Below are 13,189 nucleotides of genomic sequence, written 5' to 3'. Positions count from 1 at the left end.
GCGCGCCGGAACGCTATCAAGATCACATGTCTTGTGATTAATTATGAGACGAGACAGGAGGATTGTTGATAGGTAGTGTCGTAGGGCTTCCGCCCTGTAATTTTACGATTTAGCTGCTCGCTACGACTGCGACGTTCAAGCCTCGTTTTTGAGAAGCACACGCATCAATTCTGTCTCTTGATCGGCCGCATCATCCGCAAACAGTTCGCCGTCGTCAACTGCCCCGCCCTGGTAGCCATCTCATAGCGTATTGTGCCAGCAGCTTGGCGGTGATATCCAAGATCTGATAGCGACGGATGAGAGAAGGCCTAATGAGGCCGTGGGAAGTCCTCAGAGTATCTCATGCGCAAAGCGTGGCGGCGACCAGGCGAGCTCGTAAGCCGGGCCAGTGTAGGCATGTGGCCAGCAGGGCTGAAAGCCATCTGTGGTTTTTCTCAATTAGACTTGCAAAGACATCCGGCTTGAACGGTTGCCAGAGTGCGAGATGGTGAGCTCCGTCTCACCGTGGGACGGGTTCTCTGGTCGGTGTGCGGCATTGTGTCGTCAGGCAATATTGCAGTACTCATTATTCCCGTCATGATTGGGGAGAAAATATCGTGTTCTGAACCCAGATCAGCTTATGTGACGATCTGTCTCCCGAGAGCACTTACAATGAAACTTTCAAGGCCACCTTCAAACAGCTGGTTGCTGACTCCCACGCCCTTCGGGTGCTCGATGGGTGCCAGTGGGTTCTTCACAACGTACTCCACGTAGAGCGTGGCCCATATCTGATGAAGCACCGTACGCATGTTGCCGACACGGGTGTCCGTGAGCATGACGAACTTCAGCTGGGTGGGCGTCTCGAAGTAATGCAGCTTGTACTCTCCAGTGCGATACGAGAGGAACGAATCGTCATCGCCACCTAGCTGACGGACAATGCGGCGTAGTGAGAAGACCGTACCGAAGATGAGCTTGGCATCGTCCTCAACAGTGAGTGCTTTGCGGGTTGCTGGTGCAACGTCGCCATTGCTCAAGGCGCTGGTAGCGGAGTTTCGCTGTATTGCCGCTTGTGCCCACCGTTTGCTGTAGATGCATTCGGCTGCGAAGTATTAGCATGGCAGCAGGCGAAATGCGCAGCATGGGACTCACTGTGGCGGTCGAATATGTAGAACGAATAGACCGACATCTTGTGGAGGCTGGACAATGCAGTGCACACACGGGTGGCAACAAGATGGCGTGTCTCGACGCTTGATACTACTGTAGATTCGCTGCGGCTGTGCCAGGGTGCTGCCGTGTGTTGGATAGAGTATCACGATTCCACGGGTGGAGGGCGAATGCCATTGGCCTGGTCAGCTAATGAAGTCGGGCTAGGCTGGTGGCCGTACAGGGGCGCCCCGCCGTTGCCGCTTCTCAGCCTTGTGCCATCGCTCGCTCCGAAGCTCGCTCCCACGCTCCACCCACTGCCTTGCATCCCCACCACAGGGCTGAGCCTTTCACCACCATGCCGCCTACGAATATATAGCTTTTGCGCTCCCTGCTGCCCTCGCCTAGCTCCTACGATCCTCACCCACTCCCTCCTGTATCATCCGTCCGCCCGATGCTGCCACACTGCAGCGACCATGGCGACCGCCGACAGTCACAGCGATAGTGCCCCGCACTCGCGCACGCGATCACCGTCCGAGGTCGAAGCAGCCCATGGCATCCTGCCCAGTCATGGCATCCATATCAACTTTCCCCCTACCGCCGAAAGCGGCCGCCCGCAGATGATCAGACATTTGTCCAATCCTTCCTACCAGAGCCCCATCCGACATCACCGCCGTACGCCCTCCCGCAGCGGGGCTGTCAAGGAAACACTCAATGCCCGAACGCATTACGGGAGCAGTGACGATGATGGTGCAGCTGTGCACAGGATAAATCAATATGTGATCAAGCAGGAGATCGGCCGCGGCAGCTTCGGCGCCGTGCATCTCGCTGTCGACCAGTATGGCCAGGAATTTGTACGTTCTACGGAAGCTCTTGTAAAAGCTAGCGTACCATGCAAGTGTAGCTGACGGATCGCTCGTGCTGCACAGGCAGTCAAAGAATTCTCCAAATCGCGCCTTCGAAAGCGTGCGCAGTCGCATCTTCTACGCCAGGGCAACCAGCGGCGAAGACCTGGGCATCTCGCTGCTGGAGTGGGTTTCAACTCGCCTATGCACATGTCACCTTCGAACAATCGACTGGGCTCCAAGATCGACAGTAGCTCGTTGGATCTGATCAAGGAGGAGATTGCGATCATGAAGAAGCTCAGCCACAACAACTTGGTTTCTCTGTACGAAGTTCTGGATGACCCAGATGAGGACTCGCTCTATATGGTGTTAGAGATGTGCAAGAAGGGTGTGGTAATGAAGGTTGGATTGGACGAGCGCGCCGAGCCTTATCAGAACGAGGCATGCCGCTGCTGGTTTCGCGACATGATCCTGGGTATTGAGTACCTTCACGCCCAAGGAGTAGTGCATCGCGATATCAAGCCGGACAATTGCTTGATAACCAACGACGATGTCCTTAAGATCGTTGACTTCGGAGTCAGTGAGATGTTTGAAAAGGCTTCTGACATGGCAACTGCGAAGTCGGCCGGCTCGCCAGCTTTCATGCCACCTGAACTCTGCGTTGCGAAGCACGGCCAGGTGAGCGGACGTGCAGCGGACATCTGGAGTATGGGTGTCACCCTCTATTGTCTGCGATACGGTCATATCCCTTTCGAGAAGAACAATATCATGGAGCTGTACGACAGCATACGAGGGGACCGATTGCACCTTGATAACGAGCAGGACGAGAACTTCGCGGACCTTATGCATCGCCTCCTCGAGAAAGATCCTGAGAAGCGTATACCCATGGTTGCATTGAGAGTAAGTCACCTTGAGACCTGCGAAGATTCTGGTCTTTCGACATACTAATAGTATTAGGAACACCCGTGGGTAACGCGAAATGGTGAGGATCCCTTGCTGTCGGCCGAAGAGAACTGCTCGAATCTAGTGGAGCCGCCGACAGAGAAAGAAATGAACCACGCCATCACAAGCAACATGGGCAACCTGATGGTAGTCATGAGAGCTGTCAAACGATTTAAGCGGCTGCTGATCCGCAAAAGACCGTCCATGATGGACGGCCTGTTCGGGCGCGATTCGAGAATTGTCTCTCCACCACAATCATACCGCGGCAGCCCGACGCCGGCAGAATCCCGCAGCCTCGACATCCACGACCGCCGAGCAGTCGAATCTGCCCTCACACGAGAAGGCGTACACCGACACATCCCCATCAATGACGAAATGGAGAAACTCCCAGCCGGCATGGATCGCATCGTCAAAATCTCCCCCAGTCCAGACGGCGAAGAAGGCCCTCTCGTCATCTACCCCTCAAAATCCAAATCAACAGACTCCCGCGAGGCTCGCGGCCGCGTCTTCGACTCCGAAGAGAATCGCAAGGGCCACGCTCACGATCCCCTCAGAGACACTCTGTACCTTCACATCGGCTCCAGCTCCGACGCGCCGTACATGCCGGACGGCGAGCACCTCCCAATGAGCGAGAGCCCGCCGGGCATCGACATTAATATCTACGAGCAGGCGTATCAGGACGAGATGGAGCGCATCTTGGAGCGCCGTGGTCGCGCGGCGACTCTGTATCTAAACAGGCGCGTGGAACACCGCGAGGACCTGCGCTCGCACTCAAGCATTCTCGACCAGCCCAGGGAAGTCGCCAAAGCCGCTGGTGCAAAGGCAGCTTTTAAGCTCGGTGGTCTTGCTTCGAAGACTGGCGGCTCTGGAGGCCTTGCAGATCTCGTCCGGCAAGCTAAGGAGAAGGGCCAGGCTGATGCGGGCGCTGATGCGCCAGATGCAGATGGAGCGGGCCAGAGTTCTGGTGCGGCTGTGGACGGCGGCGGAGAGAAGGCTGCGCCTTACTAAAGGAGATGATGATCCTTGTTGGGTGAAAGTAGTGTGTCTTGCTTTGACAGCGATCTAGCGAGCGTGTTTTGACGGCCTTGATATATTACGAATCCTCAGTACACGAGAGTCATTTGGGACGGGGTCTGGATGGCCTCTGATAGGAGCGCGGGCGCTCGAAATACATCAACATCAGTTTGAATGCCTAGAGGAATGCTTCATGTGTTCATTCGACGGTAAACCTGCTCCGAAGACCAGGAATCTTTGTCATACTGATGAGTGAGGTAAGTTAAGGTACCTCTGTGTACCCTGTAACCTAACATGGAGATAGTGTCAGGCAAATCTCCGAATAATTGCCCAGGGCAGTGAGCGCAAACACTGAACCCTGTTCGCAATAACGTGGGATGTGGAGTGAACGACGTTGAGGCCCATAAGGCCCATGGGGGTGGAGACGCGATGGACTTGGCTTTGAACTTAGCTCTACCTTGAATTCCACACCCCCCTTCTCATATGTTTGTTTCTGCAACCCTCAATTTTTGCTTCGTCCCCTGTATCTACTTCCTATGCCCCGAGGCGAAGGGCCGCTCTCTGGAGGAGATCGACATCATTCTCGAAGGGCTACGTCGAGAGCATGTCGTATGTGAAGGCTGCGAAGCAATTGCCGTATTTGGACAACGAAGCGATCGACGCCAAAGCCCGCGAGTATGGTTTCACGCTGGAGGAAGAGGGCGAGACGTTTGGTAAGAACAATGAGAAGGCGGAGATTGGGTCGAGGGGTACGTCGCAGGGCCATGAGAAGGTGAGGAGGGAGGATCGCATGGTTTGAGAGGTGATGGGTGAAGTACGTTTGGTGAGGTATGGGGAAGCAAAGCGACGTCTGTGTGATTTGATGGGTGCAGAAACATAGGCAGCCCACCTGCTCCGCTTAGGTCATTTTCCTGTGTTGAAATTGTGTAGATCTGCACATTTGTGACAAAATGATATAAACACAGCTCTATGAACAGAACGTGAAGAAAGATAGAACCAACCCAACCCAATCCCAAATCAAGGTATCGACAAAAGTCACCACTCCTTCGGAGCAGTCAGCAAGAACATACGTATCACAGGTGAGGCGAGTTTGCAAGCCGGATCCCAACACTGAGCAAGCAAGCAAGAGAAACGCCAACGCTGAATCGATCAAAAAGAATGCCAAAGACTTAATCACAAGGGACTTCGATGTCCTCATCAAACGGCGGGCTCCTCGTCCCCTCCGCGCTCATCATACTCCTTCGGCCGGTCGGGCAGCTGCCGGCGCATGTTGCTCATAGCGACGCGCATCTCCGCGTTCATCTTTGGAGGCAACTTGGCCATTTCGTCAGGCGTCAGCTGAATAGCTTTGCGCTCGCCGTTCGACTTCTTTGGATTTTCCGGCGTCTTAGGCAGCGGGGATTTATTCTCGCCCTCGCTCGCCGACGCACTGCTCTCAGCGCCAGGCTGCTGTTGCGTGACGACGTTGTTGACGAGCGTGTTGGCCTCCTCCTGCAGGTTGGGGATGACGCTCTCCTCCTGGTTCAGGTAGCCCTCGAGCATCTGCTTGAGGGTGTCGGCGCGCACGGGCTTGGCGAGGTAGTTGTTCATGCCAGCCTCCAGACACTTCTCGCGGTCGCCGCGGATGGCGCTGGCGGTCATGGCAATGACGAGGATGTCGCTGACACGGGGGTCCGGGTGCTTGCGGATTTCGCGCGTGGCGTTGTACCCGTCGAGGACGGGCATTTGGACGTCCATCAGCACGAGGTGGAAGGGGTCGCCGGCTTTGCTTGCTTTGCCCAAGGCATCGACCGCTTGCTGGCCGTCGCCGTAGGCTTGGCAGTGGAAGCCGAGTTTCTTGACGAAGTTGATGGCGATCTTCTGGTTGATGGGGTTGTCCTCTGCAATGCAGACCTTGAGCTTGTCTCGTGGAATGCCGGCGAGAGAAATCAGGGCCCTTGCTCCAGGTCCCTCTTCCACGGCTGGCGGTGTGAAGATCGCCATCGGATCGGCGTTTTTGCTCGTGGTGCGTTTGGAAGGCGTCTCTCCATTGGCAGTTGCATGGACCTTCTTGAATGGAAGGGAGAAAGATACGGTCGTTCCAACGCCTGGCGTGCTCTCCAGCCAGATACGACCGTGCATCACATTCTCTATTATAGCTTTGCAGATGGACAGTCCCAAGCCGGTACCGCCGTAGGAGCGGGCCGTGCTAGAATCGGCTTGCGAGAAAGGTAAGAAGAGCTTCTTTTGCTGCTCCTCCGAGATTCCAATACCGGTGTCGGAGACCGAGATGCGGGCCTGGATTCCCTCTGCATCTTCAGATTCAACGACCGCTCGGACCGTGATGCTACCACTGCTTGTGAATTTGAATGAGTTGCTCATCAAGTTGAACAAGATCTGATGCAATCGAACGGGGTCGCCCATAACTATGAGTTGCGAGTCAAGGTCAAGCTGTTCGATCGTCTTCAAGCCCTTCTCGATGTTCGTGTAGGAGAGTGCTCTTACGACCTCCGAAATGGTCTCTGTCAGGGACAGCGGGATAGAGAACACGTTCATCTTTCCAGCTTCAAGCTTGGAGAAATCCAAGATGTCATTGATGACGCTGAGCAGTGTGTCGGCGCAGACTCGAATCGAATCGGCATGCTCTTCCTGTTCCTTGCTCAAGGGCGTCGCTTTCAGCATCTCGGACATGCCGATGACACCGTTCAAAGGTGTTCGCAGCTCGTGGGAAACGTTGGCCAAGAACATTGACTTCGCTTTGGCGGCTTCCTCTTTCAGGCGAACCATATCCATGGCCTTCGCCTCGGCAGCCTTGGCCTTCTTCTCTGCGTCTCGCGCTTGTGCGAGAGCTTGCTTCTGTACATCCAACATTGCAGAGTTGCTTGCAGAGACCTTCTCAACGCGCTTGAAGAGCAGTGCGTTGGCAATGGAGATGGCGATCTGATTGACCAGCAAGCGGAGTAGAGTCACTGTCCGCTCTGTAAAAGAGTTGGGTGGAGCCTGGCAGTGGGCACTTCCAAGTAGGACGTTATCACCGTGCAGAATCGGCATAGTGATAGTCGAGATCCCGCCAGGGTTCTCTTGCAGCCAAGAAGCCGGAGGGTTAGCAAAGCGGTCATCATCCAGAACATTGCGCAAGAAGAGTGAGTCCTGGAAACGCAGGCAATACATGGTCACCTGCTTCGCGACTGGGTCATCAACTTCTTCCAAAAAGATGCCCGACGGCGGAGGCGTGAGCCCCTTCGGAGCACCAGTTGCCGCAACGAACCACCCGCCTCCTTCTTGCTCCACGCAAAGGCCAACTCTAGTCGCACCGGTAGAATCGACGATGATCTCCGTCAGCTTGTTCAGAAGGCGATCAACGTCCAGCTCGGAAGACAGAAGCTGAGAAGACTCGAGAATGCTAGCCAGGTCGAGCATGTCCAGACCAAGGGCAGAATATCCGCCACCAGGAGTGACGTTCGCGCTCGATAGTTTCTTGTTCATATCCTTGTGCTGCGCGGCGCTTGGGTCGACCCAATCGTTGGTTCTCTCTGCAGTGGTCTGCGACTTGCGATGTGTGTCGTTGTCGCTCACGCGATCAGCGCCAGCAGCTTCAAAAGTGGGTTCGGTCTGCACACCCATGTCTCTGCTCGCACCAGTCCGTGTGCCATAAAGCAAGAACTGATACTTTTCGGAGACGTGCTCGACCAGACCGAAGGCAGAGATTTGCCGATAAGCTGTCAGGCAGTCGAGTATTATTCCACGTGCCGGACGCTTTGCGCCTTTGCGAATGAGGAAATCAGCATACAGTTCCATACCCAGAGCTTCGTCAAGTGCGAAGCCGTGCAAGACAGCGTGGTCGATCGCGTTCTCGTAGCTTGGCAGAGCATCAGCATAGTTCCCTGTGACATCTGCGACTTCGGCGTCGATGAGCTGGAGCCAAGTATAGTAGTTGACGGTGTTTAGGCTTGATATGATCTCAATCTTCGTGCGGTAGTCAGCGATCCGCGCAAGAATCTCGCCGCGATCCTCGGAAGTCGGATCATCACGGAGGGCTGAGATGAGAGACAGCGATAGGAAGAACATATTGGTGAAGTTGTAGCGAACGCTCCAAAGACTGTCCATGTGCTTGACGAGTTCTTCAGCCAGTGCCAATGCTTCGCGATGGTGCCCAAAGCGGTAGAGGCAGTCCAGCATGTAGCTCTTGTACACGGTAAGCGTATTGGTCGGGTTGGAAGCTCGGGTCAAGATCCATTCGCAATACCCGTCGGAAGAATGACTTTCATCAGACATGATGAGTGCTGGAATCTTGTGCAGGGTCTTGCCTTGCATGGCACGCGAATATTGTCGAGTAGCCATCAGAAACCCACCTCCACGAATACTCTCCTGCCAGTCAGGGGCCTCATCTGCGACAGAAGCGACAAAACTCTCGACCTCGCCGAGATCATCAGATGCCCATACTCGAAAAGCAGCTGCAATGCCAAGGTTGAGAAGATGAAGTATCCTGTCGCCGCCAGCGTTTGACGCGTCAAGGCCTTTGTTGAGCACCGTCAATTGGGTCTTCAAATCGGTCTCTAAGTGCCCAATGAACATCGGATGAAGCGTGAAGCCTCTTCCGGTTGTGTAACACTCTTGACTGTAAGCATTGAACATATGGTTTGCCAGCTTGCCGAAATCGCTACCGCACTTAATCAGATTGAAGCGATGTATGCAGACGGTCCCAAAATGCACGAAACCGAGCCCGAGCTGAGCAAAAGGTCCACGATCGAGGTAGAGTTGCATGAGCATCAGAGTGGATTGGTAGAATAACAGGGGATCCTGCCAGTAGCACGCAGAGATCATCTCCATCATGACAGCTCCTAAGATCGTCACGTCGGTGTTCAGAGGCTGGCTGGCAGATGTCTCAGGATCGAAGGTGCTCATCTTGAGCAAGGGGAGCTGATGGTGGAATTGATCGTCGCATTTCTCCCAACTGGTCTCCGGCATTTCAATTCCGAGAAGTGACAGTGAATCTTTGAGCGCCAATAGCGCGGCTTTGCTGTTCCCGCGGGACGCACACATCCGGCTATGTATGATGGACGCCGGAGCTTTGTCAGAAGGGCTTTTCGCATGTTTGAAGATAGCTTCGAGCAGCTTCCCGCAATCATCAAAGTCAGACATGTACCAGTAAGCTTCGGCAGTCTTCGTGTGCAAGGATAGAGTTTCGCCGTACGAAACGTCTTCGGCCTCACTGTTCCAGGGGTCGTCTTGCAGCAAGGCAAGGCAGCTCTTGTAGTATCTTAGACACATCCGTCGGGAACCAGCCTCGCGCGCTGCCTCTGCTGCTTGATAAAGCAGATCGCGATAGCCAAATCGCACTTTCTGGCGTTTCTTGATGACATCGATGGCTTCAATGATGTGTCGAGCCTGTTCGTAAAGTATGACGTCTGGCTGAGTCTGGAAATCGTAAGGCTCATGCTTCAGCAAAGCGCAAGACAAAACGTAGTGCATCTCCTCCCTGGAGTATCCGTCTGTCAATGACAGCGCAGATGTGAGATATCGGTCATGCGTGAATTTGAAATTGTCGTCATCGTCAGTACCCATGATGAGGAAGCTGTTGAGTGCCGATTGCAGGCCATTGACGGGATCTTTGCTGCGAGGTGGCAGGAACTCTGCCGGCGATGCCTTGGAGCATTCACAGCTCATGACATATTTCAAGAGACTGAATCTGAAATGGTTGCCGATGGTAGCAGCCCATGCTAGCAAGCTCTGGGTTTCAACAGGCAACTCGTGCAACCGCCGTGCGATAAAATCATTGGAGGAAAACTTTGCCTCGTCCGGACTTGAAAACTCATCGAAGACCTTGTTCATATCAAACTCCCAGTGCGAGCACCGCCAGCAATAGTACACACATTTCTTGCGGTAGCATGAATCAAGCATCTCCTTGACGAAGAAAGGAGAACCATTAGTCTTCTCCTGTATCACGGCGGCCAGCGGCATACAATATTCTCGAGGTCTCATCAACGTGTCCGAAACATACTGCGCTGTGTCTTCGTCCTCGAAGTTTCCGAGCTCGATCTTTGTCGCATGTTGCAATAATTGTCTGGTCTTTGGGGTCAGAAACTCATCTCCTCGATGAGTGACAATGAGCACAATAGGTATCCGGGCCGCGACAAGATGGTGGATTAGGTCCAAACACTCATTATCGGCAAACTGCAGGTCGTCCAGACAGAAGCAGATGAACTTTTGTAGCGATAGCAACCTCAGCACGTCCAAGAATACGGCCACGAATCGTGATGACTTGTTGTTGCCTCCCGCGCGAAGCCATTCATGAGTCGACGCAGCATTGCATGTGTTTTTCCCAGAGTACCCTGCCACCTGCGCTTTAGGGCCTTGCGCACGATTGGAATGCGTCTGTCCATTCAAATCCCTTACCAGCAGCCACTCCGGAAGATCCAAGTATGTATGCAGCACAGGCCAGAAGGGCTGTACAAGGTGTCTGACGTTGTTGTGAAACGGCGTGCTGACGTCCTCCTCACTGAAAATCTGCCGAAACAACGAAGACAATACCTTGATTAAGGGTTCGAAAGGCGTCTTCTTAACCTGGTCGAACTTCGCGCTCGTGAAATAGCCGTGCTTGCGCGCCGTGTTCGCCACGCTCTGGACCAGCGAGCTCTTTCCACACCCAGCCGCGCCAGAGATACAGATCATTTCAGTGCGTCCATGCTTCACTCGGATCCGGCCGACGACACTGTTCGTCCCGTCGATTGAAGTCTTGCTCCCCCTCGCGGTCCTCCGATCCAGAGACGAGACGCGGTCTAGCGTGCTTCCATTCTCCAGCTCTTCCTCGCCGGTCACGACGGCGGTCCCTGTGCGCGCGGACGATGCGTGGCTGTGGATCGATTCGCTCCTGCGCTTCTCTTCGTGCTCTTGTATGACTTCCATCTCGGTCTTTCAAGGCTACCCTTATTTACACCGGAAGAAGGTGGTGTGACTGCGCTCAGGGCCTCTCATGAGGAGAGTGCGCAGGGTACCATAATCCAGGGTCTTCGGTCGGTTTGCTTGCGTAGATGGCGTTTTGGCGGCGCGATGCCCTCTCGTGATGGCGGGATGGGAAGCCAGGACAGCGCGCGATGCCCGTGGAGAGTCTGGACCAGAACACCGATGGATGCAGCAGGAGAGGAGCTCGCCAAAAGGACGGGACGTCGATGGGCACGATAGGCTTATGGTTGCTCGGGGATGCGATTCGTAAGAGGCGGCCAGCCTGCATGGCCGCTTAGCCAAACTCCCCACAAGCATCATCGGCATCCGTGCAGGGCCAGTGCTCGCAGGGCCAGTGCTCGCAGGGCCAGAAGCGCGCGCCACGCGCAATCGCGCAGATCGTGGCTGGCTTCGTCCAGATCCCTGCTCCACTGTTGCTTCCTCTGCCGTAGATCTGTAAGTAATTAACGATCTTGGATGGCACTTGCAAAATTGGAACGAAACATGTCCTTGTGTCGACATCGACTGTAAGGCTCAAGTGTCTTCGTTCGAAACGATTATATTATACAGATCAAAATCACCTCCAAGCTAGCTAAACCTTCGAGATGAACGTTGTGCTTTAGGTAGGGACGAACCAGATTCGGTCACGCAATATTACCTTCCGAGGCAAAATGTCTGCCATCGCACCAGTGATGTTGAGAGACTACTGATTTTGATGACCTGAAACGTGATATGCTCTCGCAGAAACAGTACCTTCAGCGATGGTAGATGCAATGTAGATCTGTCAGGTTAGGAACGCGAGCATGCTACATCAGTTGAAATCTTGACGTGATGTATTTGACAAAAGAGACCAGTCTGGAGAAGACCGGTTCTGGAGTAGCGTTCCCATTTACCCTCTGTCGAAGGACCTACAAGTACAAAGACAAACACTGTTTTGCGCCCGCTCACGCCATGCTTCGACAGCCCCAAGACACCATCCTACAAAAGACAGAATTTGCCCTGCCATGACCCATCAGACGATCCGCTTATTTCTCCTTCCTGTTGTTGCTCTGCGCATTGTGGCTGATGTTCAGGCCAAGACCCTCAGTGTCGAGGTACACCTTGTTGTTGCCCTTCTCAAGGACGGCGGCGATGGCCTTGGCGTTGTCGAATTCACGGAGGTCGATGTATGACCTGCTCTTCTTGACGGCGTCACCAATAAGCTCAGCAGAGCGGGCCTCACCCTGTGCTCTGACGACCATGGCCTGCTTCTCTTGTCGGGCCTTGTCGACAACGAATGCGGCACGCTGGGCTTCTTGCTGAGCGACCTGCTTGGCTTCGACAGCGGCGGTGAACTCAGGGGAGAAAGCAAGGTGCTGTGTGAAAGTAGATTAGCGGCTGTCCCAATTGGCTGTGATCAAAGTATGGCTCCGACTTACAGTCAGCGAAACATCGTCCAGCATGATATTGAAGCGAGCCGCTCTCCGCACAAGGTTATCCCTCACGAGCCTTGACACATTTTCTCTCTGTGTAATCAGCTGGCTGGCGTTGAACTGCGCCACCACGCTCTTCAGCACCTCATTCACAATGCTAGGCAGCACTCTCTCGTCATAGTCGGTGCCGAGTGTGCGGTAGATCTGAGGAAGCGCATCCACGCGGGGTCTGGAGAGCACACGGCAGGTGATGTTGACCATCTGCAAATCCTTGGTACCGGTCAAGGAGGCGACATTGCGAGGTTTCGCGCGGACGTCGTAGTCGATGGGTGTTTCGAACCAGGGAATGTTGATGTGGGTACCTTCGGCGTAGATCTCCTTGCCAACACCGCCCAGACGGGTGTACTTGATCGCGCGGTGGCCACCGTCAACTGTGATCCTTCTCAGTATTTGTTCCCAATAGACAGCCGACAGCACGGCTTCTTACCGTTAAACAGGGCGTTGTTGAACAGCCAGACCGCACCGACACCAGCAAAGATAAGACCGAAACCACCGAGAGCGGCTCTCGGGTTGCCTCCAGGTCCTCCAGCGCCGCCGCCAAATCTGCGACAATCCGTCAATATCCAGCTCCATCAAGCTCCGACTGTTTGCCTCTTGCGTACCTCTTGCCCTGCTGCTGTGCCCTCTGCAGGGACCTCTGCATGTTCTCCCACATCTGTCTCGGGTCGCCCATCTTGACTGCTCCTGCTCAAATGATTCGGGGTGTTCGGCGGGAGGTGGTGTGGGTGGATGGCGATGACAGACGCCGCGGTCAGGTCTGGCGAGGCTCGTCGGTCGATGATGGGTGCAAGCTGCGCTGCGCCGCGGCTGGTCCCGCGCGGAGGTGAAGCCAGCGGGAGCCAGCCTCCGAGCGCCGACGACGCCAGCTTGCTT

At 54.7% G+C, this 13,189-nt stretch overlaps 4 protein-coding genes across 4 annotated transcripts; 1 reads left to right on the top strand and 3 right to left on the bottom strand.

Moving 5' to 3' along the window:
• Positions 1-62: 62 nt before the first annotated feature.
• WHR41_08370 (uncharacterized protein) lies at positions 63-1,288 on the bottom strand. Its single transcript, XM_069376974.1, has 3 exons — positions 1,129-1,288; positions 651-1,078; positions 63-601 (listed from the first exon to the last, which is right to left on the bottom strand). The coding sequence occupies exons 1-3, from the start codon at positions 1,163-1,165 to the stop codon at positions 575-577; spliced, it is 492 nt and encodes a 163-aa protein (XP_069225858.1). The 5' UTR covers positions 1,166-1,288; the 3' UTR covers positions 63-574.
• Positions 1,289-1,434: 146 nt separating this feature from the next.
• WHR41_08369 (uncharacterized protein) lies at positions 1,435-4,137 on the top strand. The gene is made up of 3 exons (XM_069376973.1): positions 1,435-1,976; positions 2,052-2,867; positions 2,925-4,137. Exons 1-3 carry the CDS (start codon positions 1,599-1,601, stop codon positions 3,915-3,917), a joined length of 2,187 nt encoding a protein of 728 aa, XP_069225876.1. The 5' UTR covers positions 1,435-1,598; the 3' UTR covers positions 3,918-4,137.
• A 983-nt stretch (positions 4,138-5,120) lies between these two features.
• Positions 5,121-10,808, bottom strand: WHR41_08368 (uncharacterized protein; the record flags this gene model as incomplete). Its single annotated transcript, XM_069376972.1, has 1 exon — positions 5,121-10,808. The coding sequence occupies one exon, from the start codon at positions 10,806-10,808 to the stop codon at positions 5,121-5,123; it is 5,688 nt and encodes a 1,895-aa protein (XP_069225877.1).
• A 774-nt stretch (positions 10,809-11,582) lies between these two features.
• Positions 11,583-13,057, bottom strand: phb2 (Prohibitin-2). Its single transcript, XM_069376971.1, has 4 exons — positions 12,919-13,057; positions 12,744-12,859; positions 12,263-12,687; positions 11,583-12,199 (listed from the first exon to the last, which is right to left on the bottom strand). The coding sequence occupies exons 1-4, from the start codon at positions 12,987-12,989 to the stop codon at positions 11,870-11,872; spliced, it is 942 nt and encodes a 313-aa protein (XP_069225878.1). The 5' UTR covers positions 12,990-13,057; the 3' UTR covers positions 11,583-11,869.
• Between the last annotated feature and the right edge of the window lie 132 nt (positions 13,058-13,189).

The sequence above is a fragment of the Cladosporium halotolerans genome, assembly GCF_011745625.1.
Source record: "Cladosporium halotolerans strain TM138-S3 chromosome Unknown Sca44, whole genome shotgun sequence".
Lineage (NCBI taxonomy): Eukaryota > Fungi > Ascomycota > Dothideomycetes > Cladosporiales > Cladosporiaceae > Cladosporium > Cladosporium halotolerans.
This window is presented reverse-complemented; position numbering and strand designations above follow the sequence as displayed.

Excerpts from the sequence above, each read along its gene's own strand:
- WHR41_08370 (XM_069376974.1), bottom strand. The coding sequence starts at position 1,165 with ATGTCGGTCTATTCGTTCTACATATTCGACCGCCACA. Across the intron at positions 1,079-1,128 it reads CTACATATTCGACCGCCACA|CCGAATGCATCTACAGCAAA; the intron begins GTGAGTCCCATG and ends AATACTTCGCAG. Across the intron at positions 602-650 it reads GTGGCCTTGAAAGTTTCATT|AACACGATATTTTCTCCCCA; the intron begins GTAAGTGCTCTC and ends ATCTGGGTTCAG.
- WHR41_08369 (XM_069376973.1), top strand. The coding sequence starts at position 1,599 with ATGGCGACCGCCGACAGTCACAGCGATAGTGCCCCGCACTCGCGCACG. Across the intron at positions 1,977-2,051 it reads ACCAGTATGGCCAGGAATTT|GCAGTCAAAGAATTCTCCAA; the intron begins GTACGTTCTACG and ends CGTGCTGCACAG. Across the intron at positions 2,868-2,924 it reads TACCCATGGTTGCATTGAGA|GAACACCCGTGGGTAACGCG; the intron begins GTAAGTCACCTT and ends TAATAGTATTAG.
- phb2 (XM_069376971.1), bottom strand. The coding sequence starts at position 12,989 with ATGGGCGACCCGAGACAGATGTGGGAGAACATGCAGAGGTCCCTGCAG. Across the intron at positions 12,688-12,743 it reads CAACAACGCCCTGTTTAACG|TTGACGGTGGCCACCGCGCG; the intron begins GTAAGAAGCCGT and ends GAAGGATCACAG. Across the intron at positions 12,200-12,262 it reads TGGACGATGTTTCGCTGACT|CACCTTGCTTTCTCCCCTGA; the intron begins GTAAGTCGGAGC and ends ACTTTCACACAG.